The sequence below is a fragment of the Labeo rohita genome, unplaced genomic scaffold (genome assembly GCF_022985175.1).
Source record: "Labeo rohita strain BAU-BD-2019 unplaced genomic scaffold, IGBB_LRoh.1.0 scaffold_579, whole genome shotgun sequence".
Classification (NCBI taxonomy): domain Eukaryota; kingdom Metazoa; phylum Chordata; class Actinopteri; order Cypriniformes; family Cyprinidae; genus Labeo; species Labeo rohita.
The window spans coordinates 6,186-25,998 of record NW_026129503.1 but is presented as its reverse complement, the minus strand read 5'-3'; the positions used below and the strand labels follow the sequence as shown (position 1 = coordinate 25,998).

The 19,813-nt window shown below is 37.5% G+C and overlaps 1 protein-coding gene across 1 annotated transcript; it reads left to right on the top strand.

The window, feature by feature from the left end:
- The first annotated feature begins 341 nt into the window (after positions 1-341).
- LOC127161202 (endoplasmic reticulum metallopeptidase 1) lies at positions 342-16,653 on the top strand. Its single transcript, XM_051103833.1, has 16 exons — positions 342-425; positions 3,503-3,762; positions 4,503-4,798; positions 6,570-6,697; positions 6,913-7,018; positions 8,853-8,999; positions 9,507-9,719; positions 10,735-10,955; positions 11,078-11,242; positions 11,440-11,614; positions 13,674-13,864; positions 14,080-14,232; positions 14,962-15,137; positions 15,268-15,383; positions 15,675-15,838; positions 15,929-16,653. Exons 1-16 carry the CDS (start codon positions 342-344, stop codon positions 16,103-16,105), a joined length of 2,772 nt encoding a protein of 923 aa, XP_050959790.1. The 3' UTR covers positions 16,106-16,653.
- The last annotated feature ends 3,160 nt before the right edge of the window (positions 16,654-19,813 follow it).

Genomic DNA, 19,813 nt, shown 5'->3' with positions numbered 1-19,813 from the left:
ATAAACTTCTAGTAGCATAAGCTGGAACAGGCAGGAACACAGAGCGATAATCCACACACGTAGAACAAACAAACGTTATTCAACAATAAAGACCGACAAGACACTAAGAACAGAGACTGACTTATAAAGGGTGTGCTGATTACAAAGACAGGTGAATGGGATGACGTTAACAAGGACTAAACCAAAATAGACAGATCAATGGGGGGAGACAATAGGAGAAACCAAGTACACAAACAGACAGAACTGTAACATTACGCCCCCCTCCGAATAGGCACGTCCTCGCGCCGTAGAAAACAAAACAAAACAGACTAGGAGGCGAAAAAACAGAAAAACCAGAGTCCATGGGGGAGGAGGCTTCGGCGGAGGACGGAGCCCCGGAAGGGGGACAAAAACCAGAGTCAACAGAGTCCAAGGGGGCGACGAAGGTGGGAGGAGCCAGGGAGGAAACAGGAAGGACCCGGAGCAGGAGAAGCAGAGGGAGACCCAGACCGCAGCCATGATGACCCACGGTGGAGCCGATGGAGGGAGGAGCCATGGTGGAGGAAGGGCTGACGACTCCAGGGGGCCGACCGACAGAGGCAGAGCAGCTGGCGGAGGAGCCCGAGGCGGAGACGGAGAGCCGAAGATCCAGGGCGACACCGAGGATCCGGAGGGCCAAGGCAGAGCCCAAGGCTCTGGCGACTGAGGCGGAGGCGGAGATCCGGAGGTCCGCGGCGGAGCCGGAGCGACAGAGGATGGAGGCTGTGCCGGAGGGAGGGAGGAGCCCAACAGAGCCGGTGGGATGGAGCGACGAGGCAAAGCCGGAGGAGTGGACGACGACCGACCAAGGCGGAGCCGGAGGGACGAGGGAGCCCGGTGGAGCTGGTGGACCGACGGGCGACGGTGGAGACGAGGGAGCTGAGAGCTGTGGTGGAGCCGCAGGGTCGGAGGGCCGAGGCGGAGTTCTGGACTCTGAGGCTGGAGGCGGAGATGAGGGATCCTCCAGCCCTGACGCCGATGGAAGCTGGCAGACCCGCGGCGAGCCCACTGCACAGGTAGTGGGCTGAGGGTGAGCAGAGGGGCTGTCAGGGGACAGCGGTGACCAGACAGACAGAAGAGGGGGGTGGGTGGGAATTCCATACCGACAGGTAGATCATGACAGGTGGGTATATCCGTAGAAAAGTCTATTAAATCTCCAGAGTTAGTTTCCAGAACTTCAGTAAAGAAGTCAATCAAGTCCCCAGAGTTCAGTTCAAGCTCACCCCCAGCGGTGGTGCAGTGGGCAGGGCTCTCCATAGCCCTCACTTGCTCCACGCAGCACTCCACCGTTACGGTAGTTGTAGCCGGCTCTCGCACCTGGTCGGACGTGTTGGGCTCTGGCTCTGTGGCGATCCTTTGCTCTGTCGCTCGTGGCTCTGGCTCTGGCTCGTCATCCGCGGTGGGCTCGGGCTCAAACTCCGCGTGTCGGGGTGATGGTTGGCTGGGTTCTGGGTCTTGAGTGAGGCTGACGTCCTTCTCGACGATGTCGACAGTCCATAACGATCCACAGGACGCCAGCACCCACTCGATGTAATCGGCGATGCTCTCTCGAGGACCCTCCCCGGACAGCTGCGCCTTGATGGTGGGGTTCAATCCCACCCGATAGAACGTGCACAAGCAGCTGTCCGGGTAGTGTGTGTGTGGCACGAGGTGCACAAAGTCTCTGGTGTGGTCCTCGAGAGAGCGATTCCCCTGCTCCAGGATGATGATTTGAACGGCAGGATCCATGAAGAAAAATCAAAAACACTGAGAAAAAACGGAAAATAAAGCAGGGAAAAAACGCCGAAAAAACTGTTTTGGTCGGTCTTTCTGTTACGTGGGTTGCTGCGTGCTGGATGGAACGAGACGAGAGACGAGATAACAAGCAACAATATATTTAATATAAATTTCTGGTAGCATAAGCTGGAACAGGCAGGAACACAGAGCGATAATCCACACACGTAGAACAAACAAACGTTATTCAACAATAAAGACCGACAAGACACTAAGAACAGAGACTGACTTATAAAGGGTGTGCTGATTACAAAGACAGGTGAATGGGATGACGTTAACAAGGACTAAACCAAAATAGACAGATCAATGGGGGGAGACAATAGGAGAAACCAAGTACACAAACAGACAGAACTGTAACAAGCATATTGTAGCTATTGTTTTTAAATCTGCAGGCTGTTGTTTTTCATAACAAATACTATATTCATTAAAAAAGTCATTATTGGCCTGGTAATGATTAATAGACTAGTCTTATAACAAATGCTAAAAGTTAAAAACTATGTACATTTTCGTAAGAAGTAGAATCGAGTCAGAATCGAGAGCCATGTGTAAAATGGGATCTAATGATGAGTGATGCAAAAACCTGGCCTTCACATATTCTGAGAGTTGGCATAAATTAAATCATTAAGAGCCTGATGAACTGGAGTAAGAAATAAACAATATCAATATAAGAAAATGTTACATTAGATTGACTTCCCATCGCTGTTGAATTAGAACATTCTGTCAAACTATGGCCTAAACGTGTCTAAATAATATAGAATACATTATAAATTCTATGCAAACCAGTATTTGTTAACAACCAACTTTGCGGATGATAGCGCAAAAGACAATCTTACAGAAATAAACAGATAAGAAAACAAATAAATAAATAAACCTCATGAGGGAGACTCCAAACAGTTCACACTTCAGTCCCCCCAATGTTCAAACCAAAACTATACTCTTGGTGTTTGGAGATGTGATGCAGATGTGGCGAGAGAAAATCCAGTAAAAGTACAAGCACGTATAGAAATAATTACTGAAGTAGAAGTGAAAGATGAAAGAATAAATATTATTGTTACTTTTAAAATCTTTTTTTGTTTGTTTGTTTGTTTTATTGTTATTGTAATACTATTTTGATTATTTCTTGGGGAAAAATGCTTGACACGGAGCCACACCCTAATCCTACCTATTATGACTAAAAGGTGGAGCTGGACTAGTTCAAACTCCAGACAAGACTTGCGCAGAGGTGGAGCTGACATTTGGCTCTGCAGAAAGGATCTTCAAAACATGACACTTTTTTTCCAAGCATTTTACTGTCACTCCGAGCAAGATGATGCATGGTAAAGCTTTTTTAAAAACAAGATATTGCAATTTAGTTATAGGCGTTTGTATACATTGTAATATTTCATGTATAGTGAATATTTACGTACATAAAAAATCTACCTTGTGTTAGTTTACTTACCTGTTTCGGCAGTGTTAGACACACACACACCTTAACGATTTCTATATATCACCTCCTGGACGATAAAACAAACAAAACAGAAACGTTAAAGAAAACGTTGGTAAAAAAAAGTATAAATTAACGTACACAGATATATTTTGAAAAAAAACTATTTATGTGCGACTCAAATGTGTGATTTTGGCTGTTCATTGATAGGGGATCATAAGGGTTTCCCCTCCTGCTGGCAGTTCAGAACGCAAAGAGCGATCCAGTCATTATGCAGATCAGTGAGAGAGACTCGACAGTCCGCAGAATCAGAGCTCAACAGAACCAGCAGCAGCAGCAGCGGGGGACAGTCGTGATGCGGAAGCCGCGCTGAACGCACTCCGGAGCCGCAAACACAAGCCGGAAGTGAGCGCTGGGCTGCTGGGTGAGAGTTCAGCAGTGATTTTGCTGGTCGGGTTCGTGTGTCTGCTGTGGATTGTGGTTCTGATCTCAGTCCAGCAGCTCATGAGCAGCAGCAGCCCCGGATACTTCAACTCCGTCAGGGCCAGGTACACTTTACACTGTTGGACATACCATGGCACTTTGATGTTTAGGTATTGCATGATTACCATACTATTAACGTGTTCTTCAAGAATACGATGGTAATATCATGGCAAACCACCATAATGCATAAGTAAAAATAAATAAATAAATTAAAAGAATTTAAAAAATTTGAAGGCATAATAGGTTAATTTTAGGATAACTAGTGTTGTTTTTTCATGTCATATAATAAATATCTATTGAAACACATAAAAAGTCACATGAATATTAAATATTTTTAAGTAAGAAAGTTGTGATGAATTTAACATTCATTGTTGTTTTGAGCATGAATGTATTTAAATAGTCTTTAATTCAATATGTTGTATGCTTTAAATAAACAAAAAGATCTTCCGATGTTTACTTTTACATATACAAAAAATATCTCTTCTAATGATATTTAAAGTTGGCATTAAATGATAATTCATGTTTCTAAATGAATGCTGTTCATCTCATTGTGAATGTTTCATGCATCAATAAAGTAAATAACAGAATAGTGTAGAATGGGATAGAACAGAATAGAATAGAATAGAATAGAATAGTCTTTATTGTCATTATACACGGGTACAATAAAAATCAGTTTGGGTTCTCCAGTGAAAATCAACAACTCAACAGTAACAAAAATTATAATCTGTATATAAATAATCAACAATAGAATAAAAACAGCACATTTGTGCACACATGTGTAAAGTTGTGTTATGTTGTGTATCAGGAAACATTTGGAGCGGATCACCAGCGTTGGGCCGCGGACCATTGGAAGCCCAGAGAACGAGATCACCACGGTCAACTACCTGCTGGATCAGATCGAGCAGATCCGGACTGAGAGTAAAACCGGACCTCACTCCATCACGGTGGACGTCCAGCGGCCCACCGGCTGCTTCAGCATCAATGGTTTCACCAGCTGCTACGACCGGGTGACCAACATCGCTGTCAAACTTGAGCCGCAGACGGGCGCCCAACACTTCATGCTCGCTAACTGCCACTTTGATTCGGTGGCCAACAGCCCGGGTATGTTTCTACAGCCTTTTATCAACGCTTCACAAGTGAGTTTATATGCTTTAATGAAGTTATGCTTCTTCCGTAATTCCTCTTTCAGAGCTTGTGAGAATGAATTAAGATCAGTCACGTCTCACTTAAGTTTCAATTCAACTTTATGTCTTAATTATCAACATGTTGCTAGTCATTTCTTGCATTAAGAGCCTGAGTATTATGAAGATTCATTATGTGAAAGAGATAATAAATTGTTTTTGCTGAGAAGTTGCTCTTTTAAAACTTTGAGATTTAAATGAGACAATTGATTATTGAACTAAGTATTTATTTTTGTCTCTGATGTTTCTCCTTTAGTAAGAAAATAAAATATAAAATAGTCTTAAATGAATCTCTCGCCATCATCCGGTAAGAATGAATGTGGAGATCATTGGATGAGAAATGATTGAGTTTGTTGAGATCTTTGACTTTTATTTGTTAGATCAGGTCCACACTCTGACAGGATCCAGCCCCAGGACATGAGATCCCGTTATATGTTTGCTGTAACAGAACAAAAAGTCAGCAAGCTGCAATTAATAAGCAACCCCACTAACAAGCAGGTTTTTGTCAGTTTTTGTGATTGATGAAAGCCAGAAAAGAGCAGAAGCAGGGATTGAGTTTTAGTATGATGGTGAAAAAGGTATAACTGTATTGTATAAATTTTTATGAACAGTTTTAGTTTTTTTCTTTGAGTATGTTTGTAATGTTCAAACTTTACTCTGTCTGACAACTGAGTACAGTTGGAACAATGATATATCAAACGGATTCAACTGTTACATAAACCTTGATTTCATAAACATCCCCGTTATCTATTTCTTAGACCAAACAATTCATGAGTGGAACTGAACAATAATGAAAATACATAAGCAAGGAAAATAATAAGAAATATAAAATAAAAACATATAAATGAATAATATATATGAATAAATGAATAAATGATAAATACTTAAATAATCAAATAAATAATTAAATATGAATTATGTGAATGACAATGATTATAAACATTATTAAATGATTATGTAAATAAATGATTATAAATGAAATTAAAAACAAACATAAAATTTAAACACAACACAATAATTTGCATGGAAGGATCTAAGGATCCATCATATTGCAGACATGAGCAAGGACATGTTTTGTTTGCTGTTGTTTGAAGTGGCAGCGATCAGATCGAGCAGTTTAAGTTTTTGTTGTTTACTATCAGTGTTCTCTGGGTCTGATCTCGTCTTTCTCATTTTTCACTGTATTTGTGTCTGATGTTGGTTGTATATTGATGGGCCTGTTACATCATTGACATTATTTATGCATATAGTGGATTATTACACGCTCTCATCTGTCTGGTGAAATCCTGATCTTTAGAAAACCGGAACAGCAGGAACATTGACGTGTAAGTGAGTGTGTGCAAACAGATGCATATGCATGAGTGTTTAATAGGCAGTTGTGGTTTGATTCAATATGTGATTTTGTTTGCGTTTCACAGCAGTATCGTTGTTCTCTCATGTTTAGATTGATGTCAAATGAACCAGTCAGTTATGATTTGGGATTGAGTTTTAGTTATGCAGTAATACTGTTTTAGTACTACAGTAAAACTGTTTGATTGACAGGATTAAATTGTATCATATAAATTGGTTTATGTATTTGCTGTATGTTTTATTTGTCTCTAGGTCTGTGTGCATGCTTTACCCTAGTGTGTCAGTAATATCCAACACAAGTACTGTGTGATTAATAATGTGTGTGTGTGTGTGTGTTTCAGGAGCCAGTGATGATGCCGTCAGCTGTTCAGTGATGTTGGAGGTTTTACATTCTCTAGCGAATCTCTCCACGCCGCTAAAACACGGTGTCATCTTCCTGTTTAACGGGGCTGAGGAGAACATCCTGCAGGTGAGAGGTCACGGCACAGCTGAACTTTGACCTCAGTGAGCATGTGATTATCTCAGTGAAATGTGTTTAAGTGGTTTGATGTGAATCGCTCATTTCACTTTCATCATTCATGGTGTCACTGTGTGTTTGCTGCACACTCTCACCATACACACACACACACACTCATGCATGTAAAGGTCGAGTTTGATCACTGTTAACATCCATCTCTCTCTCAGGCCAGTCACGGCTTCATTACCCAGCATCCCTGGGCTCAACAGGTGCGAGCATTTGTGAATCTGGAGGCGTCAGGAGTGGGAGGGAAAGAACTGGTGTTTCAGACAGGTAAACACTCAATATACCTGTGTGTATATGAGCTCAACACCTGCGGCAGAAGAAATCTGCTTTGTTGCTAGGCAGAACAAGTGCTACAGTTTAAGGAATGGATCACCATCATCCTTTCATCATTTACTCACACTCGTGTTGCTTAAACCAGCAGTTCTCAACCAGCCGGCCTCGAGAAGACAATGCAAGCATGACAGTCAGCTAAAACTATTCAAAATCAAGATATGTTTTATTTTAATTCACCCCAGAATTCACATGGTCTTGAAAAACTGGGAGTAGGGATGGGAGATCTGACAATTTTATAACGTGGTCTATCTTGAAGACGTCCGCAATCTACTTCTCAGTCGAATCATAGAGATAGTGATCTTTTATGTTCTCATAAATAATGATAAAACTTCAGAAATGACTGCCTACTAGATGACTATGAGTGGTCAAATTGTAGAAATTCTTTCATGTGTGGTGACATATTAAAAAAGTAGTAGTGGCGATAAATCATTTTTAGTGCCGCATGTTGTTCCATGCCTTTAAATGCATTGCGGTTTCACCTTTGCTAAACGTAACGTCCAGTTCATGTAATGTGACTGTCGTAAAATGCAATATACTGTGGGACATGCTTTGTTAAAAAGAGAGAGAGAGAGAGAGAGAGAGAGACAGAGAGACAGAGTTATTAAAAGTGCATAAACTGCGAAAGAGACTCATTCTGTGCGGGTGCTCTGAGGCAGAGCTGAACAGGAACAAGAACAGTATCAAGTGCATCCACAAAGGACAGAGAAACATTACTCTCTGTTCTTGACTGAATAATATATTGTTATAATTGTAATAATATTTGATTCATACAGTAATGTGGTGTTTTAGGCTTAGTCTTAGACTTTAATTACCATTTTGACAGCTGATTTTTTTAATGCAATACTGTGTTTATTAAGTGGTGCAGATATATACGTCCATAGGCTTGTTCCAGTCTAGATATTCTAAATAGCACCTCTCAAAATTGGAAAGGTCATACTCCATATTGTGGATTGCAATTTTGCATTGTAAGACTGTGATATTTTTTTGGGAAAAGCCCACCCTGACTGGGATAAATGAAAAAGGCTCATTTTAAAACTAATTCTAGACCTGGAAAAGCCTTGGAATTAATATCTTAAAACGTTATGAAAATGTTATAATATAATTTTTTTCAATCTCTAGTAATACATAACATATAAGGTAGAAACTGCAAGTAAAAATATTTGTAAAAATCCAAATATTTTATCTTTTATCCAGTAAAGGAATGACCGTTATCCAAATTCACCATTTATAAAGTGGAGGAGCCTCTAGAAGCTTGTTTCCACCACAGAAAAAAAATAAATAAAAAAAGGTAATTGCAACCTTTTTATCTTACATTTTTAAGAAAAAAAAAAAGTTCTTATCTCAAAATGCTTACTTTTTCTTAGCTTTTAGAAACTAACAAAACAAAATAAAACTGAATTGTGAGACAAAAATTTAGAAAAGTCAGCAATTAGATATTTTAATTCTGTGGCAGAAATAAGCTTTCATACTGTACTTAAACTTCTAAAAGTCATTTATATATTTATTTAATTGAATTATAACTATTAGAGTTACTAGCTTCAATCTGGGCAAACTCTAGGTTTCAATAAATTAAAAACCTTGTCATTACAGTAAATGAAGCAGAGGAAATATATGATCCTACATGGAGTCGTGGATGGCTAATCGATGGCTAATGTGTATAATTTGTTCATCTGATTGTTCATGTGTCTGTTCATATTCACTTCCATGACATGGAAAAAGCAGTGTGATCATTCTCTGAAATGTCTAAATGCAGTCGTGTGTGTTTGAGGTCCGGAGAACCCATGGCTGGTGCAGGCGTACGTCCGAGCCGCCGTCCACCCGTTCGCCTCAGTGGTCGGTCAGGATATTTTCCAGAGTGGACTCATTCCTTCAGACACAGATTTCCGCATCTTCAGGGACTTTGGGAATATTCCTGGTATGAGATACACACTGTAAAAAAAATGGTAAAATTCATGATAAAAAAATATAATAATCTAAAAACAATGACAGCTATGGCTTCCAGGAATTTGTCATAGAACAATACAAAACCAGAAGTATTGACTCTAATAAAAGATGCCAATGTTCTGTAAGTAATTAAATTATTAATAAAAAAATCAGAATGAATAATGTGTTAGTCTAATAAGCAATCAGTCTTGTATTCAGCTGATGTGTGACACATGCTTGTTTGCGTAACTTATTTTTGTTAAACCCAACTTGTCCAATCAGAATGTAGAGCTAGTGCTGTGTGTTTTATGATATTATCATAATTCTCAGTTTATCAGACGTAACTGCTGGTCTAATGTGTCATCCGTCATTCAGCTGTTGACTTACAGCTGTGTGTTTGAGCACCTCAAACCTGAAATATGAAGTAAGATACATAGATACTGTGACATGTATCAGTTGTTTTGAGAATGATGGACTTCCTGTTTATCTCTTTCACCAGGCGACAACATCCTGTCTGTCCTCAAGCACCTCGTGATGTCAGATGAACTGGCGAATTCCACTGAATATCGCCATGGTAACATGGTGTTCTTCGACATGCTGGGATTGACAATGGTGGCGTATACCGTTCACGTCGGCACCATCATCAACTACATGGTAGCCATCGCCGCAGTGATCTACCTGGTCAAGAAATGCATGTTAACCAGCTGTGTGGGTGTGTAAGTTCCAGATATCGGTCTGTTACTAATTTTGTTTGTTTATTTTCATCTTTAAGACATTTCATTAATGGGCATTTTTAAAAATAAGTCTTCTTAACATTTTGGCATTTTCTGTCAAATATGTGCCCTATAGTGCACTACAAACAAGTATTCATTATTTTAATTTTATTGTTGAAATATTTTTAAGATTTTTACATCATCTGAAATTATTTAATAAATAAGCCTTTTATTTACTTATGGTTTGTTAGGACAGGACAATATTTATTCATTTTTAGATTAAACTTATTTCATTCATTATTCATGGAATCTGAGGGTTTAAAAATTAAAATATTGATTTAACTTACCTACAAATGAAGATCTTAAAAATGCATATTACTTATCAAAAATTAAGTTTTGATATATTTACAGTAAATATTATTTAACTTTGATAAAAAACAATGTTTTAGGCACTAAGTTTTTGAAAAATTTTCATTTTGACCTTTCAATGTATTTTTGGCTATTGCTACAAATGGCAACCCCAATGACTTAAGAAAATAAGGACACATATCAGGTTTGAAAATAATTACTATTTTTTTTTTATAATATTGATAAATATTCATCATACTTTATATTTTATTGTATAGGCACATATTTTTAAAAATATTGAATCAAAACTATAATTTACACTCTGTACCTTATTATTGGATACTGTTTCAAATGTACTACCTGTGTTTGCAGATATTGTCTTATTTACAATATCTATTATAAATAGCAGAAAAAAATCACCTTTTAACATAGTGAAAGAACCCATTTATTTATTTATTATTTATAAAATTATTATTTTTTTATTCCACACTTTGTATAAATATTTAAATAAATTATTTGCACTTATTGTAAATAACAATTTATTTTTTTTACTTGGTTTAAATAGTCCACTGCATTCATGTGAATGTTGTTTATTTAAATGCCACATCAGCTCTTTCAGCCACTCTGTGACAGGTTGTGTTTTTGCGCGTCACGTGCTCTGTGCAGCTGGCCGGTACATGCGTGATCTGGTGTGTGCTGTGCTTTTGCTCGTCTTGAGCTGGTTCTTCTCTGTGCTGGCGGTTCTGTTTGTGGCTTGGCTTGTCACACTGATGGGCCGCTCCATGTTCTGGTACACTCACTTCTACGCTGGCGTCTGTCTGTACGGATCCGCTGCCATCAGCATTATCCTACTAATCCACACGCTGGCCAAAATCCCATGCTGTAGGGTGAGTGATGGGACAAAACAGACCACACATTACTGAAACACAAATGCATTTGCCATCATGATGCAAAAACACTCTTCTATGATGATTTCAGCGGACTGAAGTCACAGATCTGATGGAGACAGACGGGGATAGCCATGAATTGCTTCTACAGAAGATGCCGCTTTTCCACCGCTGGGGCCGAGTGCATGGCTCGATTCCAAACGGTTCCTGGCCGGAATGCTTGTGCGTGCTGCCGGAATGCATGTAGTGATGTCACCACTCAGGATGGGTCATTCATCTGTTGCCTGGTTGGCAGTTTCTCTGTAGCTGTGCTAAATCTTTGTCCTCGTAGGGACATTTTTTGAAAATCTAAAAATGCCTGTAGTTTTCTGTGAGGGGTAGGATTAGGGTTGTTTTTACAGTATACAGTAAAAAAAAACATTACGCTGATGAAATGTCCCCATGAAACATGGAACCCCAACATATGTGTGTGTGTGTGGTTTAGAGTGTGAGACGTGTGGATCTGGCCGACATCTTCTTTGACGTCAGTCTGCTGTTTTGGTCTTGTGTGCTGTTCTTCTTCACTCATCGTGGCTGGTGTTCAGCGTATGTGCCCATGATAATGGTGGTGTTCCCGCTGATCTGCAAACTGCTGCTCACAAAGCTCTTCAGAGACAGAGGTCAGAGGTCACACCATACACTCAAACCTGATTCACATCCACTCACCCCATCTCCAATAGTGAACTGTTATTAGTACAGTACAGTAACATATTGTGTGTTTACGTTATCCCTCTGAGATGAAGCTGGTTGTATAGAAATATATTTTACAAGCTTTTATAATTTTGTTTAGAAAAAAATATGACATCACCATAATGCAAATTCAATATTGTTATGGTTATATTCCAGTAATTTGTCAATATAAAAGGCAATAACTTGATTCTGGATTTTTCTGGCTTTTTTTTCCCTATCATGTCTGTATGCAAATATATACACACTGTAAAAAAATAAAAAACACAATTTGTTGAGTCATCTTAAAATAATTTGTTACCCTGCTGCCGTAAAATTTTAAGTTCAGTCAACTAAAAGAAGTTTAGTCAACTTGAAATGTTCAGTTGTACTAAGTAACAACTTAGATATTTGTGTTTGCTAAACTTAACAGATGGGTAAGTAACCCAGCTGCCTTAAAATTTTAAGCTGATTCAACTCAAATGTCTAAGTTGTCACTTAGTATAATTTAACATTTCAAGTTGAATAAACATTTTTTTAAGGCAGCCAGGTTACAAATTATTTTAAGTTGACTCAACAAATTGTTTTTTACAGTGTACAGTCTTTATATTGTAGCAAAATTCTTTTTTTTTAAAGTGCCCCATTATGGATTTTTGAAAATGATGATAATTATAATACAGGGCTTATTTATTTATTTATTTTTTCAAAAATATCAGATTACTGAACTATCAAAATAATCAGTAGATTACTTAATTACCAAAATAATCATCACAGCCCTAAATTAGTTAACATTTCAAAATACAGCTGCATTGTTTTACTTTTTGTGATTAAAAGACAAACATTTTGTCACTGAAAATTTCTTATAAACAGTATTAAAATATTGTCTCATTCTAGTGAACCAAGTATCTGTATTTTGTCTTATCTCTTGAGCTAAGTGAGTTGTCACACCCCTATAGTGTCTACAAACGTGATATATCTCGTAATTTTTCATGTGTATTATAAAGCCTTGTTTCTTCAGGTCAATTATATGTTCATGTAAAAAAAAAAAAAATAAGGAAAGTGATAACTTTGCCATAGTATCCTTTCAAATTTTAAGGATGCCAGCCTTGGCATTCTTTATATGTGCTGCACTTTATTTGTACCATTTTGTATTATTAGTTTATTCATTAGAATTTGAAAGATAATAACAGTATAGGTTGAGAAGTGAGATCTCTGATTTTAGTCCTTAAAAACCAAAAAATGGTTGAAAAGCAGTGTCTGCACGAACCCTGTTTAAATTACCAGCTCTTGGAGCATTTCAATGTTTTTGTTGTTGTTAACTGAACTAAACAGTTGTTTTCTATAGTAAACTGTCTTTGTATATTTCCTATTTTATATTCTTTTCCAAGTATTTAATTTACCGTTATTTCTTTTGAACAAAATAGTTTCAGTCTGAGTCTGTCAATGGCTAATGGCAATGGCATATACGTTACTACTTAGTTTCAAGGAAAATAATTCAATAATTTTTTTTTTTTTTTTTTTTTTTTTTTTTTTACAGCCTGTAAGTTTGAGTAAAATTTGTTGCTGTAATGTTCTGTTGAGTGTGCAAAATATGTAGTTTTGTGTGTACACAATGTATCTGACCATTCAGAGCAGAGTGGCCTCATACAAAGAGATGAATCTACTAACAAATTGTTTGAGAGTTGCTGAGAAATAAGGTAAACCTAAATGCATATTATAAGAAAATGAAAGTGTTTTTTGACCTTGCATACATGTAAACCTGTTGTTTGGGACTCCCAAAACCAAATTATGAACCTTTCAAATAGTATTAGGGGCACTTTAATATTTGAATTTGAACTGGACTAAATTATTTTTTAAATATGTGACTTTTATTTTGCTGTCCTTTTAGGGTGTTTCAGGTCTTTGCAGGGCAGAAATCTGGGCTCTGATGTTTCATGATCTCTTGCCACATGGTTTGTGCTGATGATCATTAGTGCTGTCTGTGTGTGTGTGTGTGTGTGTGTGTGTGTGTAGGAGCATCTCTGCAGTACTCCGTCCTGTACCTGGCAGGTCTTGCTGTGCCGTACATCCACATCATGTTCCTCATCAGGGTGATTTTTGAGGTCTTTACACCCATTCAGGGGCGCAACGCAAATGGGTTCCCACCCGACATCTTCCTGCTGTTACTTGTTATCCTGGCAACCGTAATTCTGTCTTCTTATTTTGTAAGTCATACAGACTAACTGTAACAAAGTAAATTTAAATTCAAACATTCAAACTGCCAGATTCAAATATTCAGAATCAAAAATTCTAAATTCAAACATTTAAAATTAAACATTTAATTTCAAACATTCTAATTTAAGTTTAAATTTAAATTCAATATAAAATAAGAGATTAAATCATTTTATTCCACCTATTGTCTGTCTCTCTCTCTCTCCAGATGCATTTTATCTATCTGTCCCGCAGTACGAAGCGCATCTTGGCTGTTCTAATGTCAGTTTTCACACTGATTCTTGTTCTGGTCTGCTGTGGTCTGTTCTTCCCGTATTCTGCCGACCCGTCCAACCCGCGACCCAAACGAGTCTTTGTCCAGGTACAGCCATTATTGATCTGTATTTATAGCAGGGCTTTTAGAGTTTCCTGAAACTCAGACCATAAAATATTGTCCTTACTTGAAATAAAAAAGTGCATTTACTGAAAGTAAGTTTTTGCATATATTTTAATGATTTAGTTGCCAAGAGAGAGGGAGGGGGCATTATATAAACCATTTATAAACATTGTAATGCTTTAAAGGTTAGTTGACTGAACTTAAAATGTATATTAGTTATGCATTAACTAACATGAATTAACATTAATCATTTATTAATTTTTAAACATTAATAAAAATGTTCATGTTAGTGCGTTCAGTAAAGTTAACAGATACAAGCTTTGATTTTAGTGTAATAAGTAAATGTTGTATAAAATATAAAACACAATAAAATGACTAAAACTTGAACTGAAACAGACAATATAAAAATATTAATAAATGCTGTAAAGGTTTATATTTATACAATTATACAAAACAACACTGGATTAGAGGAATAATCCAGGATAATTCCTTGTTTAAATGTTGTGTACAGTAATGTACTTCCAGCCTGAGTCAAGCAGATGCTTTATGAACCACAAATATGAAGCTTATATTTTTTTCTTGAAGCACTTTAGAAGAATTCTTCAGTAAAATGTGTCTAAATCCACTGAATCGATTAAATAATCTTCAGCTGAATGTATTATTGTATTAGTTGTGAGTTCAGCCTTCATCAGTCAGATGTGTGTGTGTTTCCAGCACATCACTCGCAGGTTCCACACGGTGGACGGATCGCTGCAGAGCTCCGACTCGGGCTTATGTATCAGCGATCTGGATTACACCGGCATGCAGCACATCACACCACACATCCCGCAGATCAACGACAGCATCCGCACATGCTGTCATGACCAGCTGCCCTACTGCGGCTTCCCAAGGTTCCTCACAGTCGAGTTTCTGGTCAAATGAGTATATCGTGATGGAAAATTGGACCATGGAGTTCATGTACACGTTTAACTGCCTGAGCCACCCACTGATCCGCATGACTTCTTTCACTCATTGTTTCAGGAAGAGCTGGTACCTTCCGGCTCCTGAAGTCTCTCCTAAAGCTCCGCTGAAGTTTCAGCTCTTATCCAGACAGGAGACTGAATGGGGAACCATTAAAATGACCTTTGAGGTCAAAGGTGAGACTTCAGCCTCATTTTAGCAACATCCTAATAGGAATGATGTCTGCTGGATTTTTATTAAATATAATAATGACTGTTGATACATTTTTGATTGGATCATTATTGCAGTGATTATTGTGTTTCTAACATGTTGAATGTTTGACAACAGTTTTTTAACCCTCAAAGACAGCATTCAGTAATTCAGTCAGTGTGTTGGACTTGTTAGTTCAGAGTCACAAACACACTCTCTTTGTTTATTATTCATGAATAATCTCCACGTTTTTAAAGTCTTCTGTTGTTCTCATTCAGGTCCGAGTCACATGTCTCTGTACCTGCGTCCTCATGCCGGCACGTCTCTAAGCAGCTGGTCGTTTGGTGACGGGATGCTGCAGTTCAACCGCAGCAGAGAGTATGTTATATTTTACTCTCATGGCCTCGACGCTCCGGCCTGGACCTTCTGGTTTGACATCCAGGTGAGTTTGAGCTCAATAGAACCACATATTTAACCTGAGGGGCACAACAGCATTTATTGTGTGAGCTCATGTGTGTTTTCTCATCTTCAGCCACCCAAGTCCTCAAACGTGTCTCCTGACAAGGGCTTGATCTCTCTGGCCATCACCGCTCATTATTTCTCTGGTTCAGACGGGCGCTCGGAGCCGCTCGAGTCCTTTCTGAAGAGATTCCCGGCCTGGGCGTTCCCGTCCTCATGGATCAGCACATACCACATGTACAGATACTAGGGTTTGAGATACTGATTTTCATTTTTTGTGGGGATATTCCACATGTGTAATGGTTTTTCTCCTGTACAAACTTTATTTTCTATCCCCTTACCCTAACCCAGCACCTAAACGTACCCCTTACAGAAACTTTCTGGTATGTCAGATTTTCAAAACACTTCATTCTGTGTGATTTATAAGGTTGTTTACTCATGGGGTCCAAAAAATGAAGAACAAGTTAAAATCGAAGTTAAACTTCTTTTAACTTTGAGAAGAACAAGGTTCTCCTCAAAGTTAAAATTGACTGGTATTATTATACTTGTGTAAACATTTGGTCCTCGTATTGTAGTGAATACCAGGTACACACGCGCTCAATACAATACAAGCTCCTTCATTAACATAAACCAGCTCACAGTGTTGTGTTGTTTTATATTTAGATTATTTTTCTGCGTCATATTTCAACACAAAATCAAAAGAAAAAAGTACAACTACAAGTAAATGAAAATGAAGTCTACTTTAGGATAGTTAAGGTTTTTACTTTGTAACATTTATTATTATGATAATTAAACACCTTTTACCCCATATTCTCATGTGGCATTTTATTTATTTATTTATTTATTTGTTTTATTTTATTACTATTTTGGTGAGATTCTAAATAATTAATGAAATTCCATGATTTAATAAATACAAAAAAGTCATGTACAATGTTTAATTGTCATGAAAATAATGCAAAAGATCTGAAAGGTTTTGATTTTGCTGTGAAATGTGAGTGTCACATGATCTTAATCATGACTCGGTCAGTCCGAATTGGTTTCAGCTGGTCTTGTAGTTTAAGGTTCTTCCACTGGACAGAGAGATTCACTGGTTCCAATAAAACAAACACAATGAGAGATTCAACAGCATCCAGTGCTTTCAGATGAGTTTTCACTGAGATCACATTATGATGAGTGTATGCCCAGAAAAAACCTTGTTCTTCAGTCTTTTGCAGTTGCTCATGCAGGTGCATTCTTGTAGTGATGATGTCATTTCCTGTCTGTGTTCTCGTGATGACACTCATTCAGATGTGACATGAATGCAGCATTCAACAATTTGAGCAGAATTTCAATACGTTTTTGGGGCTTCATTTCTGAAATGTTGCAAAGAAATTGTCCTACATTTGATCTTAATCATTTCTCAAATGTGTGTACATGAGATTCAGAGAACAAACACAAAGATGAAAGTTAGCAGGCATTTTTCAAAGGGGTCATATAATGTTGCTACAAAAAACATTTTTTTGTGTATTTGGTGTAATGCAATGTGTTTACGCCGTTTGAGGTTCACATACAGTACATTATTGTTGCTCCTCCTTACCCCACCTCGATTTTTACAAAGCTCATTGTTCTGAAAAGTATGGTGAGCTCTGATTAGCCAGTTATTCAGCATATGACGGTGCAATAAGACAAAAACATTAAAACCCATTATAAATGAGTCATTTGTTGCATCCAGTGGGGACATTTGGTGAATAATGATTCAAACTGTCTTTTTTATTTTTACGTTATGTTGTTGCATTGCATTGCATTTCACTGCATAAACATAACATCATGTCTGCATTTGTGATCATAGAAACTCAATCAAGTATGAAAATGTACTTACAGGCTGTGAGTCAGAAGTGCCAGACTGTCCTTGCAACATCAAATTTGCCCCACTTTACCGTGTGCACAGCCAGCATTGTAGGCTACTCTCCCAGATTCAGGAAACAGTCCTCTGTAAAATGTATATTTGCGTAAAATGTACTTGAATATTTGCTTATCTCCATACTATTCCAGAGCAGTGTTGTAAATATAACTGTTAGAGTTTAATATCTAACTTGATTAACTGCCGAAAAATCATTTTAGTTGAGCGAAAAATCCTGGACCATTGAGACAACCACACACAGAAAAGGTGTAATTCACTCAAAATTTATTAAAGAAGACTTCAACATTTATATGGTAAATATGAAGAAGTGAAATCAAACATCACACCCTTCAGAAACAACAGTACATCATGTCCTATGATTCTCTAGGCTAAGTCATTCTACTTTTCAGGTTAGTATGAGAAGGGCACAGGAGGTCAGGATTATTACAATCTCACAATAACTTAAGAAAAATACAAAAATCAAAAAATATCCGAACACCAAAACAAGATGCAAAGTTTAAGGTCCTTTGAACAAGAAATTTATTCCTGAAGATTTACATAAAGGTGACAGCAAAAACTAAAGTGCACAAACAAACAAAAAAGCAAACGTTTCAGTCCAGACTGGACAATCTTCAGTGCTACAATATCAAGCAATGATTGGCAAACATTTAAGGAGATTTAGGGACACAACCGAGACATCAGATGATAAACCTGAATCAGCTGGACAATTAATTACAAAGGCAGTGAGTAATTGACAATTACTGGCCCCCTCAAAAAAAAAAAAAAAAAAAAAAAAAAAAGAACAAGAAGAAATAAATAAATAAATAAACACCACAACAACATTTATGGACTGCAAAAGCCTCTAAAGAAAGCAGAAAACATTTTAAGTTTCATTAAGACCCAAAGGTTGCTCAGTTTTAACTTTGTAATAATCTTTGATTAATGTTGGAATACTTATAGGATGGACAAATTCGGTCAATTCCACATATCACTAATTTAGATCCTTAAAGAGTTTACACTCTTAAAAATAAAGGTGCCATAGAAGAACCCTTTTTGTTTAAATGGTTCCATAAAGAACCTTTAACATCTGAAGAACCTTTCTGTCTCACAAAATGTTCTTTGTGGAAAAAGAAGATTCTTTAGATTATAAAAAGGTAAGAAAGAGATGGTTCTTTAAAGATCCTTTGACTGAATGGTTCTTTGTGGAACCAAAAATAATTCTTCTATGGCATTGCTGTGAAGAACCTTTTTAAGCACCTTTATTTTTAAGAGCGTATAGATTTTAGATCACTTCTACATATAGAACTAGGATGTTCATTAATGTGGTTGCAAAGTTGTCTATTTGTTTTATTTATTATTTATTTATTTATTAAAGCCTGCATGGACAAGTAAAAAGATAAACCACATTGGTAAATATAACTTAACCACTGACTTGTAGTTGTGTATTCATCTGGAATGTCAAACAAAGTACTTTGACAAAGAAACACACAGCATCTCCACAACATGGCGGCTGCTAAAACAATACTACAGTTCTTTGCGTATACATATTGATGGTGTTATGCAAATCTTCCCACACTGTTATGTAGATTTGTGGGGGCGTGTTTGAATGAGCCATTTTAGAAAAGCATGGCTGAGTCTTTTATAAAGAATATCTCTTTGGGTTTGTGACTTTCATCTTTGCAAATTTGCAGATCTTATATATGCACAAACAACTTTAAACTTTAATAAATAGACAGGAAAATCTGTACACAGAGAACAGCAATCCAACACAACTGTACAGTAGATGAAACCTGACAGCAAACAACAGAAACAAAGGAACTTTGGTACACAGGCAAACAAGGATAATAAATCACACAAGCCTGAACTAAATGACGAATTCACAGAGACGTCTGACTGGCGCAAATATATATTGTGTTACACGGAATGACAATGCTTTTACTTTGCATTATATAAGCCTTCTGCTTGCTATATTTTTTCAGCAACTTTAAAAAAGTGGGGGCAGAATCGACTTTGCCATAAAGTGGTGGGGATATGAACAACCTGCAAATTACACTTATGATTATCATTACAAACAAACTG